At 40.4% G+C, this 25,530-nt stretch overlaps 1 protein-coding gene across 1 annotated transcript in view; it reads right to left on the bottom strand.

Annotated features, from left to right (window-relative positions):
* The window catches only part of BICC1 (BicC family RNA binding protein 1), a 379,808-nt gene that overhangs the window by 249,218 nt on the left and 105,060 nt on the right, over positions 1-25,530 (bottom strand). The window contains exon 2 of the mRNA XM_056120915.1: positions 8,347-8,393. Coding sequence (XP_055976890.1) covers positions 8,347-8,393 — 47 coding nt within the window. The remainder of the gene's footprint in view (positions 1-8,346; positions 8,394-25,530) is intronic.

Here is a 25,530-nt window from a genome sequence, read left to right as displayed (position 1 = left end):
TGATAAAAAAAAAATTTAAAAAAAATAAGGGCTTTTGTATCTCAATATTTTTCACTTAAGAGAAATTATAACCACTAAAGAAATTAAGAAATTTAATCCATTCAGGGAGAACAATTTTATATGTCTTTTAAATTAAGACAAATTAATCACTGAACTGAACCTTTGTAGGGCTATTCTATCTAATCTAATACTAATTACAAAGTATTAGTACTTATAAAGTCTAATAGTAACATTAGACTTCAATAGTAATATTAGACTTTAATAAATAATAGTCTATTTAGTAATAACAGTAATTAGTGATAGTAGTCACATCACTATCTAATCAAAGCTTGTCTTCTGAACCTACTTGAAAGAACTATTTCACAAAGTCAGTTTGATTTTCCACATGATCTAATTAGACAGTTTAATCAATCACATAAATTTTCACCAAATTGTGACTTAATGTTAATCTTTTAAAATCATAGTAGTGGTGCCAAGAGATAGTCCAGCAACTAGGACACATGCATGCGCCTGACGTAGGTTTGAGTCTCAGCACCATACGGTCCCCTAGAGCACTGCCAGGTGCAGTCCTGGAGGCCCCCAGCACCCCAGGGAAGCCAAGGACCTGAGCAGCCTAGAATCCTTGCACCCTCTCACTGAACAGGCCTAGCTGGCCTAGAATGAACAGTGAGATTCCTAGATCTCTTGAGCACTGCCTGGGAGCATACCACCCATACCTCAAATCATGGTGGCAATGAGAATAATTCCCTGCCACAAAAAAAAAAAAATCACACTTTTTTTTTTTAAGATATACAATGACATTTGCTGGTTCCATGGAAGGAGACAAGGCAGCCAGTGTGACTTAAAGCAATTATGCAAAATGATTGCCAAATTAAAAGCTAATACACAGCATTATGACAAGATTCCACAATGCAATGTGCTTAGACTTCTCATGTCCAGAAGAAACTTATAAAACTTAGAAGACTAATAGAGTAGATTATGAGCAGACATTTACAGTCTTTTTTGTTTTTATGAGTCACATCCAGCAATGCTCAGAACTTACACCTAGCTCTGTGCCCAAAGATCACTCCTGGGGGGGGGGGGCAGGGATCCATACAGGATGCCGGGGATTGAGCCAGGGTTGGCAGTTACAAGGCAAGCACCCTATCCGGCCCAACAGTCTCTTTCTTACCGATTGTTCTCTTCAGCTTTCTAGATGACCAGACAACCTGTTAGCCGGTTGTTTCTTCGTCCTTACGTCTTATAAGTGTGAACTGTCCTTCGTCAAAAATATTAAAGAAACATGGTCATAGATTTCACTAGAATTTATTCTCAGGGTTCTAATTCTTTAGGGGGAATAAGAACTCTGAGTCCCTGACTGCCAGTTTAAGGCCTAACAAGTCCATTATAACCTTTAAGGTCGGAACTAATCTTTCTGTGCTTCAGTCTTCTCGCTACATCTTTAGAACCATGACATCAAACACATCATACACATAGCCCCATTTAACATCTGAATCGTAACCATGAAATGTATTAGTACTAAAACAAATACATTAATGCCTTGATATATCCTACTTTTATTTCATTCAAATTTTGCCTTAAAATGTTTGTGCATGTCCGTCCTTCACGCCCTACCGAGGTCACCAGTTGCCCCCCACGAGCGGCTCTCCAGCACAGCCACGGCCCCAGAAGCACAAGGACTTAATGCAGAACCCAGCAGCTTGGAGCAGAAAAGTGAACGGACTATGCATTGATCCAGGCCATCAAGTCTGCCGGAGGGGAAAGGGTGTTGCCCCATTCGCCCTCTCCTCTCTGGAAAGAAAGATGGCGGCCACATGGGAGCCTTGTGGACAGCAGGTATGAGCCAGGGGAGTGGGGGCGACTAAAACCTCATGGGTCAGGGGGCGTTCCGGTCCGTCCTTCATGCCCTACCGAGGTCACCAGTTGCCCCCCACGAGCGGCTCTCCAGCACGGCCATGGCCCCAGAAGCACAAGGACTTAATGCAGAACCCAGCAGCTTGGAGCAGAAAAGTGAATGGACTATGCGTTGATCCAGCCCATCAAGTCTGCCGGAGGGGAAAGGGTGTTGCCCCATTCGCCCTCTCCTCTCTGGAAAGAAAGATGGCGGCCACATGGGAGCCTTGTGGACAGCAGGTATGAGCCGGGAGTGTGGGGGCGACTAAAACCTCATGGGAAGGGGGGCGTTTCGCTCCGCCCTTCACGCCCTACCGAGGCCACCAGTTGCCCCCCACGAGCGGCTCTCCAGCACGGCCACGACTCCAGAACACAGAAACCAATTTCTTAACTATCTGACTTTCAGTAGAAATACTTCCAGGGTCAATAAGTAAAATAGCAGAAATCCAAAACCAACATTTAATTCTTGAACCCAGCTGGAGAAAGCAAATCACTTCACAATGCTTTTTCAGCATGTCTGATTTGGGGGGGGGGGGGGTAAACTCTAAATAATAGTGGTGAATCTTTTATTGAAACAATCTAATCAAAGCGGATAGAGTGTTAACTAGAATTCATCTGCCTCACAGGGACGGGGAGGGGTGGGGGGTGGGGTTTTATTGGGGTTCTTCATGGGAAAAAATAAGTATTGGTAAAGGGAAATGTGTTTGATATTTGCATGACTGAGACATAAACCTGAAAGCTTTGTAACCTTTCCCACAGTGATTCAATAAATAAATAAAAAAAAAAATGTTTGTGCATGAAGATCAGTGTTAGAGAAAGTATAGCGGACTAGAGTTCATTGAATTTGTTTCTAAATGAAACCAAAACGTACATCTATTTTCACTCATGATTGGTAGACAAAGTAGAAGTAGTTTTATAATATCTGCCTTCTTCTGCAAGTAGAAGATTCAAGTAGTCCCCAACAACAATCCCCAATGCCCTAATTTTGAGACAGAGTGAGAGCCAAACAGTTCTCCCAAAAGTTTTCCTAAAGGAATTATTTACAACCTTCCAGTCTCTAAACAAAAGTAATCTATTTGCCTAAAATGGATGAGCTTGAGGATAATAAAAACACACCAGATAAGCCACCAAACAGAAACTTATTTATCTCAGTCTTACTATGAGCTCTTGTGAAGTCATTGTTTACAGGTCACTTTCCAAACCAACATATTTTAGTACATAAAATATTCTTACATTTAAAATATGTCCTGCGTGTTTGTTTGAGAAATAATGTGTAAAATTAATGCAATGGAAAACTTGGCCTTCATCAATCATGACACTTGACTTGTTTGGCCACTGGGAATCAAGATTCCTAAAACATTTTTGCTCAAATGTGTCATGTTAGTAAAACAATCACTATACCCATCTCCACCTAATGCACTGGAATACATTTTCCCCTCCAAGATCTGGCCATAATCATTTCACAAGAGGAAAAATAAAGAACTGATTAAAAGGAAACAAGACAGACAGTGAGTAAGTCATGAACAACTGCCCAAAGAACTGTAAAAATCAGGCCAGATCACTTCCATGTGTTCCAACTGAAGTTGCCGTTAAAGATGGACAAAGAACTAGAGAAAGCATTCGATAATGTTTATCTCTCCCCCTTCCTTCTTTTGAGTGTGGTTAGAGTCAACTAAGAAAAAACACTACAGCTAGCGAAAGAATGTGTGAAATTTTAATGCAGAAAACATCCAAGAGGTGTCCACAGTACGTTGTCTACTTTGTGATCCCATCTAGTAAAATGCACTACAGTGGACTGGCAAGAGAGTATAGCAGGTAAGGCACTTGCCTTGCACTTGACCAATGCTGTTCAATCACCAATCCCCCAGCCCATTAGGAGAGAACCCTGAGAAGAGCCAAGAGCAAGCTCTGAGCACAGCCGGCTGCGGTCCAACAGCAACAAAAAGAGGCGCTTCGCACACATTCAGCACTGAACTGAGCATGCAAACAATACTTTTCTCTCAAAGATAAGATGACAGATTAGAATTTTTCTCTTATCAGGATTTTATGTTGTTATTGTGACTTACTATAATAAAAGATATCAAGGCAAAATCTTCATGTGAAACAATGTGAGAACATTTCTGGATTTTCTAATTGTAATTTTTCTGCAGAATATTTTCCTTCATTAAGAGGTGTTTCAAGGTTTGAACTGTCTCTCCCAAAAGTTCCTCTTAAGTCCCTAACTCCATCTCTCAGGACATTTTATTTGCAAACAGGGTCACTGAGGATGTCATTAGTAAGATGAGCTCTTTAGGGCGACCCTAGTTCCAGCATGATTGGCATCCTCAGAGACAGGAAATTTGGATACCAAAAGAAACTAACACGGAAAATGTCATATGAAGATAAAGGCAAATGTCAGGATGTTTCTAACAGCCAAAAAATGTCAAAGATGTAAGCAAGTCACAAGGAGCTGGCAAAAGTCATGAACATTTCTCTTCTCACAACATTTAAAAGGAACCAATCTTGGGGCTGAAGTGATAGCACAGCGGGTAGGGCATTTGCCTTGCACACAGCAAACCTGGGTTCGATTCTCAGCATCCCATATGGTCCCCCGAGCACCGCCAGTAGTGATTCCTGAGCGCATGAGCCAGGAGTAAGCCCTGTGCATCACCGGGTGTGACCCAAAAAAGCAAAAAATAAATAAATTAAAAATAAAATAAAATAAAAGGAACCAATCTCAACGGCCCTTTGAGTTTGGATTTTGTATAGAAATACAAACTCCAGAACTATGAGAGGACCAATTTCTGTAGTTTAATCTACCCTATTTGTAATATATTGTTACAGCAGCCCTAAGTACCACAAAAGGTTTCAAAGCCTATCACAGAAGGTGCTATACTTTGACAACATACAATCTCTACACCACTGGTATACAGATTTATATGTTCACCATTTGTGTGGTATGCGATATGATGTCTTTCTCACCAGGTCACACTTGGACATGGTGGTAATTCATGGTTTGACCATAGATACGCCTTAAGGAACAGCAGAGACACTTTATAGAAAAAAATCTTGGTCTCAGACAGATGGCACCATACATTAAACGTGAGTACTCTCCACAGAAGTGAAACAAAGGCCAGAAAGAGAGCTCAACCACCTGTGTGCTTGCTTTGCGTGCAAGAGGCCAGGTCTACCCCGAGCTCCACACGGTCTCCCAAGCACGGAGTGGGAATGGCTCCCAAGCTGCACCAGGGGTGGCCCAAAATAAAAGCAAAATGAATTTTCAGAAGTAAAATAAATCTGTGCTTTAAGGCACTGTGTTGGTGTGTTTCTCTGCTCCGTTAGTCTTTTATCCTAATAGAGTTTTGGGGAAAAGAACGCTTTAAAACACATACAGTATAACAGTATACTGAAAACCAGAGAGAAAGAACTCTGGGGAAACGCAACCACAAGCTGAGCAATTAGTATCAGGACTTCAAATTTTAGACGACCTGGCTGGTGTCCTAGGCAGTTATTAAACTACAACTTCAAACCCTTTGTGGAAATCTACCCCGTCTCATTCTTAGATATATCTATTTTTTTTAATTTCAGTTAAAAATTTTAAGGAGAATGAATAATTTACTAAAGTTATATTAATATGACTTTGTACATATATTGACGGTATAAATAAAGGAAATATTAAAGACTCAATCTGAGTAAGGTGTCCTTCCAGACATAAATGCTTTTTAGGGGGCGTCCACACAGGAGGTGCTCAGAAGTCACTCCTGTTGGTGTTCAGGGAACCATGCAGACCTCTGCATGCAAAGCATTGCTCAGTCCAGTAAATCTTTACAGCCTGAGTCATAGATGCTTCTAACATAACAAAAGTCAAATTTTAAACTCAGCTTATAAGAGATTTTGTTTTTGGATACACATCCCAGGGTTTAAAAAAAAAAACTAATAATAAGCAGACAGTCTTGAGGTTCTTATGCATGATTCTGAGAGAAATTACTTTTTTCAAAGATGCCAATGACGAGCAACTTGACTCATTATTTTTGCTCTTAAATATTTCTGAAAATAGCATTATGTGAATTGGAATACATGTGACTGTAAGAATATTCCTGGGAGGCAAGTCAATACTTGTCCCTATGTTCTCCTGCAGTTGAACCATACTATTTAGTTCTTTCTGCTGAAAACACTGGCAATTACTCTGGAAACTTGGACTGCTTGTCTCTTATTAGGTTAAAGGATTTTTTCACAGGGTAATGATCCAAACCAATGGACACTTGTCCGTCAGGAAGACACTTTCTGCTGAACTGAGGAAAATGGTAAAGGTAAAGGTAAAGGCCCTCCTGTTGATCGTCGATTTGCTCGAGCGGGCCCAGTAACGTCTCCATTGGAGACCTTGTTGTTACTGTGTCTGGCATATCGAATACTCTTGGTAAACTTGCCGGGGAAAATGAGAAAGTCAAAATTCTATCCCCACTTTGTTATGCAGAGACCACATTAAGCTACAACCAAGAATGGAATCTATAATTTCAACTTACAACATGTGGGAAGCACAGACTCCTAAATTCAAACATATGTTTCCATTTACACTGCTGGAATGTCTATATGGCTCCACAAAGAGTGATAAATATTAGCAGATCTTCTAGGAATGAAGGTTCTTATGATCATATACCCTGTGTTTTGATTTCGCTTTCAAAATATGAATCACACAGAGCTGGAGTCTGCTTTCTTCATCTATCTGCAGCCTAAAGAGGAATGAAAAACATATTCTTCCATAAACTATCTATCCACACCATTACAACCGACCCAAGACAAATCTGTGATTTCTGCTTTTTGTCTTTTTTCCTTCTGCTGCTGGCAAGCCTGCCCTGGGTAAAGATGCCCGGAACTGAATGAAAGGTGGATATTAACTAATATCAGATAATGCCAATTCTGGGGCTTCAAGAATAGCACATAAATTTTAGCAGTGTAAACCAAAAGCAGAAATGGAAAACTTCAGTCTGATACATTCTATTTGGCCAGTAACACATTTTTAAATTTTTCAAACTCAATCTGGAGCAGGGGGATTGGGCCACACCCTTCAGTGCTCAGGGCTTACTTTTGGCTCTGCGCTCAGGGGCCACTTCTGAGACAGGGCTCAAAGAACCATACAGGACTCTGGAGGTTGAACCCAGGTCAGTCACGTGCAAGGCAAGCATCGACCTACTGTATTATCTCTCTAGCTCTTTAAACTCAAATTTCTTTGAGAGGTTCGCATACAATGGTATTACATCAATTAGGATAACATAACTCATTTTACATGCCATGAACCAGCTGATGTTAGGAGAATGCCATATACATTCTCCTGTCTCTGAACCCTCTTATCACTGCATGTTTCTTTATCTAAAACATCTTTTCAGCTCATCCAAGCCTATCCCTTCTTCACTCAGATAATTTCTCTTTGAAACCCTTCAGAAGTGCTTTTCTTTCACTGATTCAAGTACTTACCTTCTAGAGCCCCACACTTCAGGGCTATTTGGATCTCTACAGTATATAGGACAGAGTATGTCGTAAGTAAATGTAGTCACAACAGAGAACAGCTCTGAAAGTGATTATTTTTAATAATATTGAAAGACAATACCTATGAATGATGAAGGCTGACCTTCCAAAAAAAATAGATCCACTAGAAAAGAAGAGGCTTATAAAATCCATGTCTGGTTATACACAGATCTTTTCCAAAAGCCTTGATAAACCCCCTATAGCAGTATTTAACTTCATGTAGTTTCTGGTTTATTTTACTCTTCCCTTCCTTTAAAATCTGAATTTTTGTTTCAACACACACACTTGTGGATATAGACAAGAACAAAGACACACTACAATCTAATAAAAGAAAGAAGAATGTGGAGTCAGAACGATAGTACAGTGAGTAAGATGTTTTCCTTGCACATGGCCTACCCAGGTTCGATTCCCGGCATCCCATATGGTCCCCTGAGCACTGCCAGGAGTAACTCCTGAGTGCAGAGTCAAGAGTAAGCCCTGAGCATTGCTAGATGTGACCCAAAAAGTACAACAAAAAAAGAGGAAGAAGAACGTGAAGCTGAACCAATCTCTTTAAAAAAAAAAAGGGTACATTCCCTTATACAGAACAATTTGAAAAAACATTGATTAAAATCAACGGTTGCTCATAGTCTGCAAGTGGTTCCACTCCATTTTCTTCTGCTATATTCCACTGATCAGTGGAACTCCTTGAAGGGCATTTTGCTGGTTTCTGCCCGGGAAATCGAAACAGCAGCCTTTACTACCTCTGTCAGAAGTGTCAAACAAGCCCCAAATGATCCTTCTTAGAAAAATGGAAACTATAGCTTATTGGCTCTTTCCCCTGAAACCCAAGCACAATGAATACCTCTACCTATCTTATTTAAACTAGCAACCCTGGATATTAAAAGGAAGCTTCTGGGTGACATTTCTCAAGAATCAAGAAAGGTCTTAAAAAGCAGTTTAGTAGCTTACCTTTTGAAAAAAGTCTTCCCCACTTTTTCCTTTTCCTTCAGCAGCAGCTGCAAATAAAAAAAAAAGCATACATTTAAAATTGTTTCTTTTTTTCGGCAGCTCAGATAGAGAAAGGAGCACCAAATAATGGGTGTTGGGAGGTTCCTCCCAGGATGGGAGATGCGTGATGAGAGTGGACTATAGACCGAACATGATTGCCACTCAATGCCACTTTTGCAAACCACAGCACTCAAAATGAGAGACAGAACAAAAGGGAAGGCCCTGCCACAGAGGCAGGGTGGGATGGGGGGATGGGAGGGTGGGAGGGATACTGGAATCAGTGGTGGTGGAGAATGGGCACTGGTGGAGGGATGGGTATTGGATCATTGTATAACTGAAACCCAAGCACAAAAATTTGTAAGTCTACAACTGTACCTCGTGGTGTTTCACTAATAAAAATTTAAAAAACAATAAATAAAATAAAATTGTTTCTTTTTTTAACTTGTAAGTGTTCAACAAAGTCAAGTTATCAGGCATGAGAAAATAAAAGTAAATAAGTCTCCACTCTGATGTAAAAGTGATAAGAGAATAAAGCACTAATTCAATTTTCTACCTTTAGATTTTGTACTGCTTTTTTGTGGGGAAAAAATACATACAAACCTTTACATAGTACATTTATGTTATTAAGACACTTCACAGTGGTATCTGATTACAGAAATGGAAGGCAACTGATACATAATGCCATGAAGGTGATCTCATTCTTTCAAAGCTAAGGATCTATCTGAACAAATCCAACTACCAGAGTACTCAGCCACAGGGCACTAAGTACTTCCTGTCCATCACCACTTTCGGGCACAATGCTGCCTCTTCAACTGCTGGCACACCACCCCACAGGGCCCACAAGAAGCGGTGCTGCAGTTCACAATGACTAGATAAGCTACTGGGACTTCGGTGACTCTCTACTAAATGCCAACCCACTAATTTTTCACTCGGATAGGAGATAGTTGGGAGAATGGTGACTTTGGTGAAAGAATCACTTTTATATCCAAGCAGCAGCCTACATAAATAGGACAAACCCTACAGGTACAAAAGTTTATAGTAACTATGAAAAAGGACAAACCCTATAGTAACTGTGAAAAAACTTTTTTGGGGTCACACCTGGTGATACAGGGGTTACTCCTGGCTCATGCACTCAGGAATTACTCCTGGTGGTGCTCAGGGGACCATATGGGATGCTGGGAATTGAACCTGGGTCGGCTGCGTGCAAGGCAAATGCCTTACTCACTGTGCCATCGCTCCAGCCCCTGAAAAAATGTTAACTAGTGAATATGGGTGGGAAATTTGACTAAAAGGAAACCAGTGACAAAAAGCCAAAACTGCCAATGCAGTAGCCTCAAATTACATTTTTTCAGAAGACAAACACCAAAAGATTGGACTGACAGGTATAAGGTGAAACAGTGGCTAGCTGACTCTAAAGACAGAACAAAAATATTGAACTAGAAATCCTGGAAATAGAAGTTTGAAAGACCACCAGGGTACCCCCGAACTCCTACAGGCAATCTGCCAGAGCGCACTGTAAGCCACACAGACTGGTTAGGGGTGGAGGTAGTGGCATGTGTCAGGGGGTTCCCAAGGGTATCTGTTAAAATTATTAAAAACCACAAATATGTGGTAAATCATTGTTAGACAGAGAATTCAAAGTACAAAGAAATCTTCTCTTCATTTCTATAAAGAACAAGTATAAAAATTTAAAGTCTATTTCACCAAAAAAGAGATAGACAAATGGTAAGGTAAAGGTAAAGGCCCTCCCGTTGATCGTCGATTTGCTCGAGCGGGCCCAGTAACGTTTCCATTGGAGACTTTGTTGTTACTGTGTCTGGCATATCGAATACTCTCGGTAGCTTGCTGGGCTCTCCGAGCGGGGCGGAGGAATCAAACTCGGGTCAGCCATGTTGGCCGCTTGTAAGGCGAACGCCCTACCCGCTGTGCTATCTATCTTAAACTAAGAAGCTTCCGTGCCTCAAAAGAAACAGTGACCAAAATACAAAGACAGTCTACAGAATGGGAAAGGATATTCACCAAATACACATCCGACAAGGGGTTGATATCAAGGATATACAAGGTACTGGTTGAACTCCACAAGAAGAAACCACCCAACCCCATCCAAAAATGGGGCAAGGAAATGAACAGAAACTTTCTCAAAGAAGAAATCTGAATGGCAAAAAGGCACATGAGAAAATGCTCTACATCACTAATCATCAGGGAGATGCAGATCAAAACAACAATGAAATATTATTTCACACCACAGAGACTGGCCCACAGCCACAAGAACAAAAGCAACCGGTGCTGGTGCGAATGTGGCGAGAAAGGGGCCCACCTTCACTGCTGGTGGGAATGCCGACTGGTTCAGTCCTTTTGGAAAACAGTATGGACGATTCTCAAAAAAATTAGAATTTGATCTCCCATTTGACCCAGCAATACCACTCCTGGGAATATATCCCAGAGAGGCAAAAAAGTATAGTCGAAGTGACATCTGCAATTGTTTGTTCATTGCAGCACTCTTTACAATAGCCAGAATCTGGAAAAAACCTGAGTGCCCGAGAACAGATGACTGGTTAAAGAAACTTTGGTACATTTACACAATGGAGTACTATGTAGCTGTTAGAAAAGACTAAGTCACAAAATTTACATACAAGTGGTACTACATGGAAAGTATCACGTTAAGCGAAATGACTCAGAAAGAAAGGGATAGACACAGAAAGACTGCATTCATCTGGGGAACATAAAATAACAAAATGGGAGTGGCTAAGATTAGTACCAGGAGTTTTGCTCCATGACTTAGAGGCCAGCCACACGTGCTAGGGGAAAAGGAAGCTCAGATAGAGATAAGGTAAAAGGTAAAGGCCCTCCCGTTGATCGTCGATTTGCTCGAGCGGGCCCAGTAACGTCTCCATTGGAGACTTTGTTGTTACTGTGTCTGGCATATCGAATACGTCACGGGGAGCTTGCCAGACTCTGCTGTGCGGGCGAGATACTCTCGGTAGCTTGCTGGGCTCTCCGAGAGGGGCGGAGGAATCGAACTCGGGTCGGCCATGTTGGCCGCTTGTAAGGCAAACGCCCTACCCACTGTGCTATAGCTCCAGCTCCTCAGATAGATAGAGAAGAGAGCACCAAATAAAGGGTGTTGTGAGGACCCTCCCAGGGTGGGAGAAGCATGCTGAAAGTAGACTATAGACCAAACACGATTGCCACTCAATGCCTCTCTTGCAAATTACAGAACCCAAAAGGAGAGAGAGAGAACAAGGGTGAATGCCCTGCCACAGAGGCAGGGTGGGATGGGGAAGATGGGGGGTGGGAGGGATGCTGGGGCCCGTGGTGGTGGAGGATGGACGCTGGTGGAGGGATGGGTATTCGATCATTGTATAACTGAAACCCAAGCACAAAAATTTGTAAGTCTATAACTGTACCTCATGGTGTTTCACTAATAAAAAAAATTTTTTAAAAATCTTTTTCACCAAATTTAATTTCACAGTTAAATATAAGACATTTTAAAATGCAAGACAATTTTGTACAATTAGTTTTACCATCATCTTATAATAAAAAAAAATAGAGCCAAGTATATGTTTCTATGATTCTCAAGGATAGTTTGGGGATATCTATGGAAATAAAGCTAAAAGAAGAAATTAAAACATACAATTTTTCTATAATTTAACAAAATATAAAATGAAATAATATAAGGGTAAGTTGAATATGCCGCCCTCAATGAATTTAAGTATATATTACCTTACATGGGCAAGAGGCATGTTATAGAATAATGAGCCCAAAATGAGATTGTCTGAAATTTCCAGGTGAATCCAATGAAATCACACAAGCTGTCCTTGTAAGAAGAAACAAGGAGGTCCAATTTCAAGGAGTCAAGGTGCCTGTGGTAGCAGAGAGAGAGAAGGTTGCGCAAACACAGAAGCAGTAGGTGAAAGAGGTGTGAGGTCTAGAGATGCGACCTAGTGACTTTGAAGAGGAAGGAAGGCACCAAGGCAAGAAACCAAGGAAGGTAGCTGGTCCCAGTAGCTGGACATCTGTACCCTCTGAGCACTGGGAAATCCATTTCAGACTTTTTACTTGAAAAACTCTAAGATGGTGCATTTCTGTTTGGAAGCCAGTATCTTATTACAGAAAGGAAAGAAAGCTGACACAGAATGGCAAACACCATCTCAATTTTATTTTGCACAAACACCATATCTCAAGAGCCCAAACTGAGCACAGACATTAAGGTGAGCCCTCTGAGTCACACATTTCCATACACAGAGGTTAATGTAATTAATGCTACAGACTGTCACCCTCTAACTTAAATATCCATCAATATTAATACAAAAATAGGATTCAGAAAAACAGTACATGGGGTTAGGTGCTTGCATGCAGTAAACCTGAATTCAGTACCTGGCCTCTGGCCCCATATGGTCCCCTACGCCCCATCAAAAGCAACCCTTGAGCACAGAGCTAGCAGAAAGTCCTGAGAACCACCAGGTGACCAGGTGTGGCGCGAACTTCTAAAACAAACAAACAAACACTGTCCTCCCTCGTTCATCAATTTGCTTGAGCGGGCCTAGTAATGACTCCATTTTTTGAGACTTGTTACTGTGTTCGGCATATTGAATACATCATGGGTAGCTTGCCAGGCTTTGCCCTGCAGGCGAGATACTCTTGGTAGCTTGCTGAGCTCTCCAAGAGGGGCAGAGGAATCGAACCCGGCTTGGCCGGGCTGGTTGCATGCAAGGCAAACGCCCTACCATTGTGCTATCGCTCCAGCCCAGAATAATAAAAATAGTATAAAATCCATAAAGAAAAAAAATTGAACAAAAATATCCAAAACTTATTCTTTCCAGCCTAAACTTGTAAATAGAGGTGATTCCAGTTAGTGGAACTGCATAGGCAAGATAAAAGGTCAGTGGCCAAAAGTGCCTTGGAGCACTTTTGCTTTTATGCCACCTTTGGGATGTCCAGCTTCGAAGATTAAAATAGTGTAGAAGGCCCCACTAGATGACCATGAAAAATGCATACCACAGCAGAAAGAGCTGGAAAAAAATCTAATAACACTGAGAAAATTCTTCTTGAAAAATAATGCTCAGAATCAAGAATATTTTCGAAGGTCTATCAAAGCAGATAATTATCCTTCACTTGCAGCAAACTCACAACTTGGAATTTATCAGCCTAAATTTCATGATAAGACCACATTTTAATCACAGAAATTTCCCTTAGAACACTTATCTTATCTTGAAATGCCCCTCCAGTCTAAGTCCAGCTAAACAAACTTCAGAGAATGGTCTTTCTAAGAGATTAAGAAATGGGATAATTTCCTTATTTAGAACCAAACTAAAAATAACTCTGCTCCAGGGGGGAAAAAAACATGTAGGCAGAATCAGAAACCTGCACCTTTAGCAGCCTGACCTGATGATTCTAGGGGAAACGGGAGGCAGAGAGCAGGAAATGCCAAACTCACTGGCAACCAAAGTCCTTGGCCTTTTTCATTCCCAGTGAAGAAGAAACTCCAAATCAGAGCCTTACTTTACCCCTAAATCCTGAGAGGTATCCATTTCCCAAATGTCACAAGTGTCCTAGAAACAGTATAGGTGATAAGCTAGATCACTATCACAGGTCCAGACCACGCTTGGCTCAAACACTGTTGCTTCCAGGTAGCGTCCTCATCTTATTCCCCAGATGCTGGCTTCCCCACAGGACCTTTGCCAGGGGAAGCGCTCAGAGGGCTGAAGGTCACACTTCACATGTGAGAGCCTCAGGTTCAATCCCCGGGCCCTCATGGTTTGTGAAGCAGTGTGCTAAAGCCCCCAAGTGCCACTGGGTATAGCCTAAAAGGGAAAATGGGGGGGAAAAGCGGACCCCAACTTTCACTGATCCTGCACAAGCAAAGCTGTGAACATTATAAAGTCCAATCAAGGGGCAACAATATTTCACCAAAATATTCTCCCTCCTCAAATGCTGTTCCTTGTAGAGTCATATCTGAGAGGTCAGTCCTCAAGTTTATTCCCAATTCCATAGTATTTTAAAATATAACCACCTACTGAAAAAGTTAGTGCCTGGGAAAGGGAGGTTGCAGAATTTTCCTGTCTCAATATAAACTGAGGAACTCAAAAGATATTCATTTTACAGACCAGAAAAGAAGGCATGTTCAGTCAATTACTCCATTTAAGCCCTGTGCTGGTGAATCCAGGCAGCCGTCCTCATTCAACTATCTTCATTCAACTACTGCAATGGGAGGTTTTGAATACATGAGCCAATTGGTGAGATGAAAATCAAAAGTAAAATTCAGTCCTACGGGCAATTTACCCAGATAGTTCTTCACGGTCACAACTCTATCCAAGTTAAATTTAGTATTTATCAAATCCTCCTTCTGGACAATGCACAAAGACACTTGCGCTCCTATGCTCACTGCAGCTAGATCTGGAAACAACCCAAAGGTCCAAGTACAGATGAATGGGTAAAGAAACTGTGGTATGTATACACGATGGAATACTACTCGATTATAAGATGAAATCAAGCAATTGAACAAAAAATTCATGGATCCAGAGCATACTGTGAGAGGGACAAGCCCAGAATGATCTCTCTCTTGGGCGGGATAAGAAACATAAGAGAACAACTAGTGGCCAAAGGCAACCGAAAATGAGAACTGGCTTACAGAACTGAGCAGGGAGGAGGGAGAGAGGTGAGGGCACACTCTGGTGAGGGTGTGGTGTCGGAACATTATACGCAGGAAACTGTTATCATTAACGGTTTTGTGAATCATGGTGCCTCAATAGGGCTGGAGCAATAGTACAGCGGAAGGGCGTTTGCCTTGCACACAGCCGGCCCAGCAGAGCCGGGTTCGGTTCCTCCGCCCCTCTCGGAGAGCCCCGCAAGCTAACGAGAGTATCTCGCCCGCAGGGCAAAGCCTTGCAAGCTCCCTGTGAAGTATTCGATGCGCCAAACACCGTAACAACAAGTCTCAATATAGAGACATTACTGGGTCCACTTGAGCAAATCGATGAACAACGGGAGGACCGTGCTAACGTACATAGTAAGAAAAACGATTCACTGTTCATAGCCCGGCTCTAAGTTAGTCTTAGAAACAATGTGTACTCCTAGAGAAATCATTTGAGATTAATTAGAAACAATAGATGTGAGATATGATACTTTTTATCTTGATGCAAACGGTCTCTTTCACAATTGTGTTTGGAAAGGGAGAAATGATACCAGTAAAATAAACTATGTACATGTGATATCATGGCATTTCTAAACTCTGTGCTGTAACAGTGGTACTGAATCTTCACGGTCTTATATGCTGATAAAAATCCAGTCTTTTATTGTACAATAACATTAGAAGAACACACATATAATAATGATTTACCAGGTTTTTTTTTTGGTCTTTATGATACGGTTTCTGCCTGATGTTCCAAAATTGAATTATTTTTATTGTAAAAGCCTTGAATTGTTCCTGCCAAAATAAAGCAATTGTCTTTGTTTGCATGACCCAGAACTCCAGGACTAAATTACTTCAATACTACTGAAACATGGCTGGCTGATTATGCAGGTAAAGCATTTCATATTTTTAAGCTGAACAATTCACTTTATGTTTACTATAATTTCACAACTGCTTTGCCATATTCTATTTCATATTTTCGCTTCACAAGAAATATGGAATAGCAAATGCCATAGCCAATAAAAACAGTGAAAGTTGAAACAGGTGTAAACTATTATAGTCCCCCCACTACAGGGTAAGCCTAGCTAATTACTAAATTAAAGGGGGGAAAGCTAGATTTTAAATTCTTCACAGGGCATATGGAAACTTCTGTTTAAATATCCTTTTCATTCTGAAATGCTTTTCCATTATAACATCTCATGTTTTATGGCGCCAAAGCTGAAAAACACACAGACTATGTATTTCAGAGTTAAAACATAATCAAATACATATAAACATTCCCTTGGTTGGCAATTTTCTTTGCTTTCGTGGCATTTGAACAAGAAAAATCAAGTTTAAATTGTGCAAACTAAGAAGCTTCTGCACGTCAAAGGAAACAGTGACTGAAATACAGAGAGAGTCCACAGAATGGGAAAGAATATTTACCCAATACCCATCTGATAAGGGATATACAAGGATATACAAGACAATCGTAGAATTGTAGCACTGTCCTCCCATTGTTCATAGATTTGCTCGAGCAGGCACCAGTAACATCTCCATTGTGAGACTTGGTGTTACTTTTTATAGCACACGAATATGTCATGGGTAGCTTGCCAGGCTTTGCCATGCGGGTCAAATACTCTCGGTAGCTTGCCGCGCTCTTGGAGAGGGGTGGAGGAATCGAACCCGGGTCAGCTGTTGCAAGGCAAACGCCCTACCCACTATGCTATTGCTCCAGCCCCAACTATAGTATACTTGTAACTGAGATCATTCTAAAATCTTCAGGTCACCTGATAAGCAGGTAAGTATCCTGATTCTCCCACAAAAATATTTTACTAAGAATTTAAGACATTAATTTATTGGTTTAATTTAATCTACGTGCTGAATCAGTTATATTATGTATTTTATTCTGTTTAGTACAATTTTTAGAAAGCTGCCTTACTCCGGCAAATCTACTGAAAAAATAATTTTTGAAAAAACCACAAATTATGCAGTTTTAATTTTCTTCCAGGGAATTTTTTTATGTTCACAAATGATATTTAGCACTACACTGGCTTTGCAAAAGTCTGAGAACTGACTAAAGAACTAAAAACATTAATTCTATTTTTAAGTCTTCAATTCTTAATCAAAAACAAATACCAAAGCCAAATTTTTTTTAAAAAATCTATGTTCAAATTATTGTAGTGAATGGTGATATCAAAATGTTATATGCCACAGTAAATGCCAAAATTTTCAGACCTCACTTAAAACTCCCTGCTTCCTTCAAGTTCAGCAAATAAATTAAATTCCTCTAACCTAAACAAAAATCTTTAAGAGATCGTAAAGACATTAAGGCACTTGCCAATCCCAAGTACCATATATGGTCACTCAAGCACCACCAGGATTGATCCCTAGATCCCTGAGCACAGAGCAAGGAGTAGTCTCTGAGAGCCATCAGGTGTGTGGGGGGAAAAAAAAATCACACAGGCCTATTGAGAAAAATCAATATAAAAGTCAATTTTTATCTTAAGATTAAATACAATAATAAGCAGACTATAAGACAAGATTTACAGAAAGATCTGTTTTATATAGTTGTGTACATATACACTGACAAATAATTTATATGCTAGAAAGAGTAAGACTAAAAGGCTAACACCAATATATATTAGTGTTATTCAAATGGAGAAGTTAAAAGATCATTTATTTGTTATAATTTTCAGCATACCTTTTCCCCAGAAAAGACCAAAAAATTGTCCTCCCTTCCTTCTTATCTATAAGTGAACCATGGTTTTTTCACTACTGGTTTATCACAGTTATCATTTTCAGCCTATAATATAGAAACGATCTGACAAACGTTTAAAATTTAATGTGGACAAAGAGATAGCATGACTAATGCAATTATCAAATATGGGTTAGGAAAGTTGATATACTGTCACTGTCACTGTCTTCCCATTGTTCATTGATTTGTTTGAGCGGGCCCAGTAATACTGTGAGACTTGTTACTGTTTTTGGCATATCGAATACATCACGGGTAGCTTGCCAGGCTTTGCCGTACGGGCGAGATACTCTCGTAGCTTGCTGGGCTCTCCGAGAGGGGTGAAGGAATCCAACACGGGTCGGCCGTGTTGGCTGCGTGAAAGGCAAATGCCCTACCACTGTGCTATCGCTCCAGCCCATAAAACTTATCAAGGAAAAAAAACTTATCAAGAGAGAAAATTGATATAATCACACCAAAATTGATATAATCACACCAAATAGAGAAAATTTTATATAATCACACCAAATAGGCTTTTAATGAACCTAGCACTTTTACTGTACAGCTCTCAGTAAAGATGTTTTGACAACATCTTCCTGCAGTAAGGGATCCACAAATAAAAATATGAAATACTAAAAAATGCCTCTGTGATTCACATCTAACTAGCTAGCTAAAATAAAGGACCAGGGGAAGAAGTGTATGTATACATTTCTACTTATAGGCCCGGTTTAAAAGACCAATATTAAATTACATGGGAAAAAATGGATCATTGATTTACAACATCCTAAAATTGGTTCTGACTAGACTATAAAAGGGGTTACTGCAAAAAAGCATGAGCCATGAAGTAAAAACTACACCAATAATCTAAAACATTCTTGGAGGCTATTTTTTATTTTCCACAAAATTTTCAAAAGAAATGAAAGATTTTAGTGGAGGAAGATAGAGAAGGGGGCAGTTTTGATCTATTTAAGCAATGATATTCTATTGCTTTTACATTTTACATCTACCAAGCCCAACGATTTGTAAACAATTTACTAAACCCTCTTCATGCTATACATTTCAAAATGAGGAACTGTGAGGCATTTTTTCTTTTCCACCCATTTCTCAGCGCAGTACAGTTCTGCCAATATTCCAGGACTGGAGAAAATCTTAAAGGTGGTGGATCAGCCACAGCAGGGCACAACAGCAGCTTGGAGCAAAGACCAGCCTTTCTCTCAAATCTACAGGAATCATAACTTCGAAAAGCATCTGTGGCTGTCAAATATCGGAAAACAAATATTCACAAAAATCTGAGAATGACTAAATTACATTAGTCATTGCCTCAAGCAACTTAACTTGAGCTATTCAAGCAAGTCTAGCTAAGAGTTTATTTAGTCTTCAATTTGTTGGCCTGATAATGAAGTGAAGTGATGACTAACAAACACCAACCCAGCCCAACAGATTAACAGGAACTTTGGTCCTGCTGAATACCCTGCTTTCAGGCCCTATTTCTTACGTAAGAAATCCCTGAGGTAACATTCTGGTCTGGGGTCAGGAACACAACAGCTCTGACATATGTATGTAATACATCTTGTTAATTAATATATTTCTGGGCTGGAGCGCATTTGCCTTCCACGTGACCAACCCAGATTCAATTCCTCCCCCCTCCCTCGAGAGCCTGGCAAGCTACCGAGAGCAGCCCGCCCTCACAGCAGAGCCTAACAAGCTACCCGTGACGTATTCAGTATGCCAAAAAACAACAAGTCTCACAATGGAGACGTTACTGGTGCCCACTGGAGCAAATCAATGAACAACGAGAGGACAGTGCTACAGTGCTAATATGCTTCTATTTTATCAGAAGTTGGCCTTCATATGGTTCAGAGAGCTATACTGGTGATCTTATAGAGCCTCACTGTCCTGGAGAACAGCTACTTGTGACTATTTGAGCACTTAACCTGTGGTAAATCTGAATCCAGATGTCTCTAAGTGTAAATCACACATTGCATGGCAAAGACTTAAATTATGAGAAAAGTATTTTTTAAAACCATATGCTGAAATGATACAATTTTATATATTGGATTAAAACCATTATTAAAATTAATCTCATCTGTTTTGCTTTACTCTTTCATGCAGTTATAAAACCTTAAATTACACTTGTGTCTCACATTACATTTCCATTGTGAAGTACTCTTATAGAGGATAATAATTTACTTAGCTGTTATCCAAAGAGGAATAAAAGAGGTTCCAGCAGAAAGCATAGCTACAGGTTACAAGACTAAAAACAAAAATAAATATTTCCAAACAGAAGGAGTTAGCTGCTTGAAATCAAAACTGTATCTGACTTACGCTCCTGAAAACATTTTGAGGAACGGAGAAAGGGTTGGTTGGTTGGTACTTTTTAGGGCGGTAGGAGGGTTAAAACTTAGAATAAAACACAAATAAAATAAATAACATTAATAACCATTTCTTTAATATCCAGCTTTGGACCAAGTCAAAACCATGAAACTATTTAAAAGTTTATGAGGATGGTTATTTAACGGAATGAATGTTATACTTCTTTTGTATTTGTAATAACATGGCAATGAGGCAAGTCAACTTGTTTTAAATAAGAACCAAATGTGTTCCAGGCACATTTGAAGTTCAAGCTATATGCTGAAATCTACAAGGCCGTCTGTTTTTGCCTTCTCTCCTCCAAAATGCGTATGGTGGGCTGGGAGCGTGGAGACACAAAAATGTGGGGTTTTAATCAGGGCTACTCCGATTAATCTTAATACTAAAATACTCATTTATTGATTCATTCATATAAAAATTATTTAACACCTGTGGCTTGTAGAAAGGAGATAAAAGTTGTGGAATCAGAGATACCACCAGGATTCCCCTCTAGTTTTGCAACTTAATGATACAACTGCAAGTCAGTAATTGGGTCTCCCTGGCTGTTTTTACCTCTAGAATATGGAAATAAGCGCTCTATAAGCATTTAATACATGGAAGTCATCAATCATGACCTCAGAGAACATCTTATTCAACCGTATCATCTTTGAAGTGAAGAATAAAAATGACAACACTCTAAAAGACTGACCACTACAGATAACAAAAATTCAAATAACGGACATGGCAGGAAGCTTTTGAACTCTTTATGGAAACTCTTATGGAACTCTTATGGAACTCTTATGGAAAAGGACTAAACACAAGGTGATGGGGAAATTGAATTCTTGGGCAAAGAGCATGCTATGAAACCCTATATGTGTATAAGGCTTGGGTTTCCTTCGTATCTGCCCTAGAGCATGTAAAGCAGCACCTGTTCAGTTATCGGTCAGCAAAAGGAAGGGGAACCTCCAAAGATTGGAGGTGTGAAAATGTCAAGCTGACTCACACTGACTCTTTACCCAAAAGCATCAGCCTGCAGAGGACTGTTTGGAAATAGGGGGTGTTTCCTATTGTCACAGGATGGAACAGTGGTGCAGACATTTCATGTCGAGAGCTCCTCAACTCACTAAAGAAATGTTGCAGCCTTCATGCTAATATCCCCTGTTGAGCAATGCCTGTACTCTTTTTCAGTAGATGAACATATAAACAGTGATTGTGTCACTTTCCATTTCTACACTGTGTGACTTAGACTTTTACTAAAGGACTCACTTAGACTTACCTAAATGGTCATGAAAAATATTTGTTTAGAATCAAAATATGTTCCAGTTATTCCACATGTTCAGTTCTTTTTTTGTTTTTGGACAACACCCAGCAATGCTCAGGAATTCTGCATCCAGAAATTGCTGCTGGCAGTGCTTGGGAGACAATATGGAATGCCAGGGAGTGAATCTGGGTCGGCTGCATGCAAGGTAAATGCTCTACCCACTGTACTATTACTCTGGGCCCCCACACGTCCAGTTCTAATGAATGGCACAATTCAGATCCACATATGAGGCAACTATGCATTGGGGACTACAGTATGATGAGATAGCCATGCAGCAATTGTTCACCTTGAAGTCACTGGCAACCAAGGTTCTCTCCCTTATTGATAGATTAGTCAACAAATCACACCAAAGCAAACGAGGCTTAGTGCCTCACTCTAAAAATATTAAAACATGGGGCTGGAAAGAGTCAATGAAAGGGGCAAGGAAAAGAAAGGGGAGAGGAGGAAAGGGTAACAGGTATAACAAGAGAAGGGATAAAAGGAAAGAGTTTTAAAAGTGGGGGCAAAGGGCAATACAGGGGTTAAGGTGCTCTTTACGGAGCGTGCCTTGCATGCAGTCGACCAAGGTTCAATCCTAGACATCTCATATGATCCCTCAATCATTTCAAGGAGTGATTCCTGAACAGAGAGTCAGGAGTAAGTCCTGAACACTGGCTGGGTGCAGTCCAAAATAAAAAATAAAAGTAAAATTAAAGGAGAACAAGGAGGAAGGAGAGGAGAAAGCGAACAGAATACAACCAAAAGAGACTAATAGAAGAGGGTCAAAGAGGACAATGGAAAGGTAGGATGGAAGACGGCGTAGAATGGAGGCAAAGGAGTACATTAGACAGAGAAAGGAACAATGGCCTGGGTGGCAAGAGTGGAAAACAAGGGGAAGTTGTTTTAAGTTTACAGTGTACTGCACCAGAGAGAAGAGGAAAGGTAATGCATCCAGATAATATTCTTAAAGCAGTCTTTTGAGACAAAAAAATAAAAAATCTTGTAAATGAAAAGTGTAACAAAATAACACAACTCTATCCAAGACTGGAAAAGAGTTTTAGTTCTCCAAAAAAAAAAGAGAACAAGACAACATTAGGAAGGAAAGATTATTTTCAAAAATCAAGCCAAGAGTCCAAAAAAACTGAAGTTCCAGAGAGAAAACATGATTTCTGAAATGGGGAATATCAGAGAAATCAGCTAAAATATTTCCAGAGTTAGTTCCCCAACCTCCTGGCAGCAGCAGCAGTTGTATGCCACCAGGTGAGGAACTAAGCCAAGAAATGAAAGACACTTTCTTGAACATAAGAAGTGGGAAATTAAGGACAGGAAAAGGGGGGAGAGATAATTCTCAGGATGGAAGCAAAAATTTTTTTTCTTGGGCATTAGAGAAGTTCCAAGAAGACAGCTGTGCAGCTAGCCCAGAAGGCAGACAGTCGGAATAAAGCGACACAACAAGCTTCAGGATTAACTATCTGACATCTTGACCATGTGAAAATTCGACAGAAGTTTATGGAGGGTGCAGAAAGAATTTGTGATAGATATATTTTTTTAATTAAGTCTAGAGGAGAGGACACTGTTGGAAAGAAAACTAGGCACGTATTATCTCTGGAGAAAACCAAAATGGAAAATGGAACCTTTTAACTCCTTGGGGTTTATCAGGGAGCAACAACATATATAAAGTGAATACTAAATATCGATATAACTAAGACTTTTAATTTGGCTATATTAAACTAGAGGGGAGTAGGAAGGGAGAAAATTAAATTCTTTCTACCATTCACTAGTATAAGAAAAAAAGTCTGAAAATGGAGAAATAAAAATTGATTTATAAGCGGTAAAAACACAAGAAGATAAGGCTGAAAAAGTAAAATTTAAGGAATAAAAGAAGCCTTCCTAGCAATTTTTAAACTATATGCAAGCATCACTTGATAATTTTGATCTACAACCTAATTTCAGTAATTGGTCATGATAAAAGTAAAGATAATATTCTTTCATGATTTGTTAAGATAAATATTTTTATCTTAACTTTTTTTTTGATTTACCAATATTTATTAACATTCAGTTCACAGTAACATTTCATATTAAAAGATTCTGGCTCAAAAAAGATTCTGGCTCAAGTAGGTGACAGCTACACTTCAGAGATTCTCCAGGTCCCACTCCAGACCACCACAACAAGGCCAACATCTCTTCGTTTCCCGGTGCAAGTGAAAGTCATGTTTACACTAAACTGGAACTAGTACAACAGCAGTGTATCTAAGAAATTAATGTACATACCACAGTCTCAAACTACTCAGAAAACTGAAACACAAAGTAAGCACAGATGCTGGGTAAATAACATTGACAGATATGCAAAGCAGGGTTGTCACAAACCTTCAATCTGTTAAAAAAAAATCACTCTATCACTGTCATTCTGTCATTCATTGATTTGCTCGAGTGAGCACCAGTAACGTCTGCATTCGTCCTAGCCCTTAGATTTTAGCAGCCTCTCCTTACTCATCCTTCCCAATGGTGCTGCATTGGAGGCTCTTTCAGGGTCAGGGAAATGAGACATCATTGTTACTGCTTTTGGCATATTGAATATACTATGGGAGCTTGCCAGGCTCTGCCGTAAAAAAAAAAAAAAATTAAAAAGCCCTAAACATCTGCAAATCACAATAAAGCAAAGCACAAGAAAATGAGGTAGGCCTGCAATGTAAATATCAGACTATGAAACAACAGAAACTGTTAGGGGCTATGGTGCTGCCAGCAGGTCAACCTGTACCTATAGGGAGAGTGCTTCAGGCAAATGGTCAACCTGTACATGCAGAGCGAGTGGATGAGCAGCCTGATGGTGCCTTCAGGCTTCCTGATATCCCAAAATTGCCACTGTGCCTTTGGCCAGACCCCAACAACTTGAGGCCAAGTTTACCAAGAAATTAAAAGGCCAAAAGTTAGGTGTGTGCAGACATAGAAAGACTGCATTCATCTGGGGAACATAAAGTAACAAAATAGGAGACTAACACCCAAGAATAGCTGAGATAAGTACCAGGAGGTTTCCTCCATGACTTGGAGGCCAGCCTCGCATGCTAGGGGAAAAGGCAGCTCAGATAGAGAAGGGAGCACCAAATTAAGGGTGGTGGGAGAATCCTCCCAGGATGGGAGATGCATGCTGAAAGTAGACTATAGATCGAATAGGATTGCCATTCAATGCCTCTTTTGCAAACCACAGCACCCAAAGGAGAGAGAGAACAAAAGGGAATGCCCTGTCACAGAGGCAGGGTGGGACAGGGGAATGGGAGGGTGGGAGGGATACTGGGCTCAGTGGTGGTGAAGAATGGGCACTAGTGGAGGGATGGGTACTCGATCATTGTATAACTGAAACCCAAGCACAAAAATTTGTAAGTCTACAACTGTACCTCATGGTGTTTCACTAATAAAAATTAAAAAAAAAAAGTTAGGTGTGTGGGAGTCACACCCACAAACCACCTCCGGCTCAGCTATACAAGCTTATTTATTGGCCTTATTTCAGAGACCCATAAATCTCAAAAGATATTTAAAAGCCACAGTTAATCTCAGATCTGTGCATGGCTGAACAGACTGGGCTAAATCAGAGGGGATCAGGTTACTTGCCCAAGCAGAGACCAGGGCAGTCACTTGCTTCCACAATCCAAAATTGCTGCCATATCCCTGGCCTGACTCCACCATCTCAGGACAGACCTCTCCAAGATATAATCTGCTGAAAATTAGGGTATGCGGGGTTTGAGACTGAAATCTCCATGATTTCTTGGACTTGGGATGGGCTACCGCCCCCCACTTCCCAATACTCTTGGAAATACTGGCAGTCACCACCACAAACCAACTCCGGCACTACCATGTAAACTCTACTACTGGCCTTGCTTCAGAGACCCATAAATAAATCTCGAAAGAGATCAAAAGCTGCAGTTAATCTTAGACCCGCACATGCCTGAAGAAACCAAATCAGAGGGGGGTGGGTTAGCCTGCCCCCCCCAAAAGCAGAGCCCCCAGCAGCTGCATTCTTCCACAATCCAAAATCGCTGCCATACCCTGGGCCTGACTCCACCATCTTTGGACAGACCTCACCAAGGTACAATCTGTTAGAGATTTGGGTATGAGGGTTTTGTGACTGAAATCCCCAGGCTTTCTCGGGATGGGCTA

This window comes from Sorex fumeus, unplaced genomic scaffold (assembly GCF_029834395.1).
Source record: "Sorex fumeus unplaced genomic scaffold, SorFum_2.1 ptg000043l, whole genome shotgun sequence".
Taxonomy (NCBI): domain Eukaryota; kingdom Metazoa; phylum Chordata; class Mammalia; order Eulipotyphla; family Soricidae; genus Sorex; species Sorex fumeus.
This window is presented reverse-complemented; position numbering and strand designations above follow the sequence as displayed.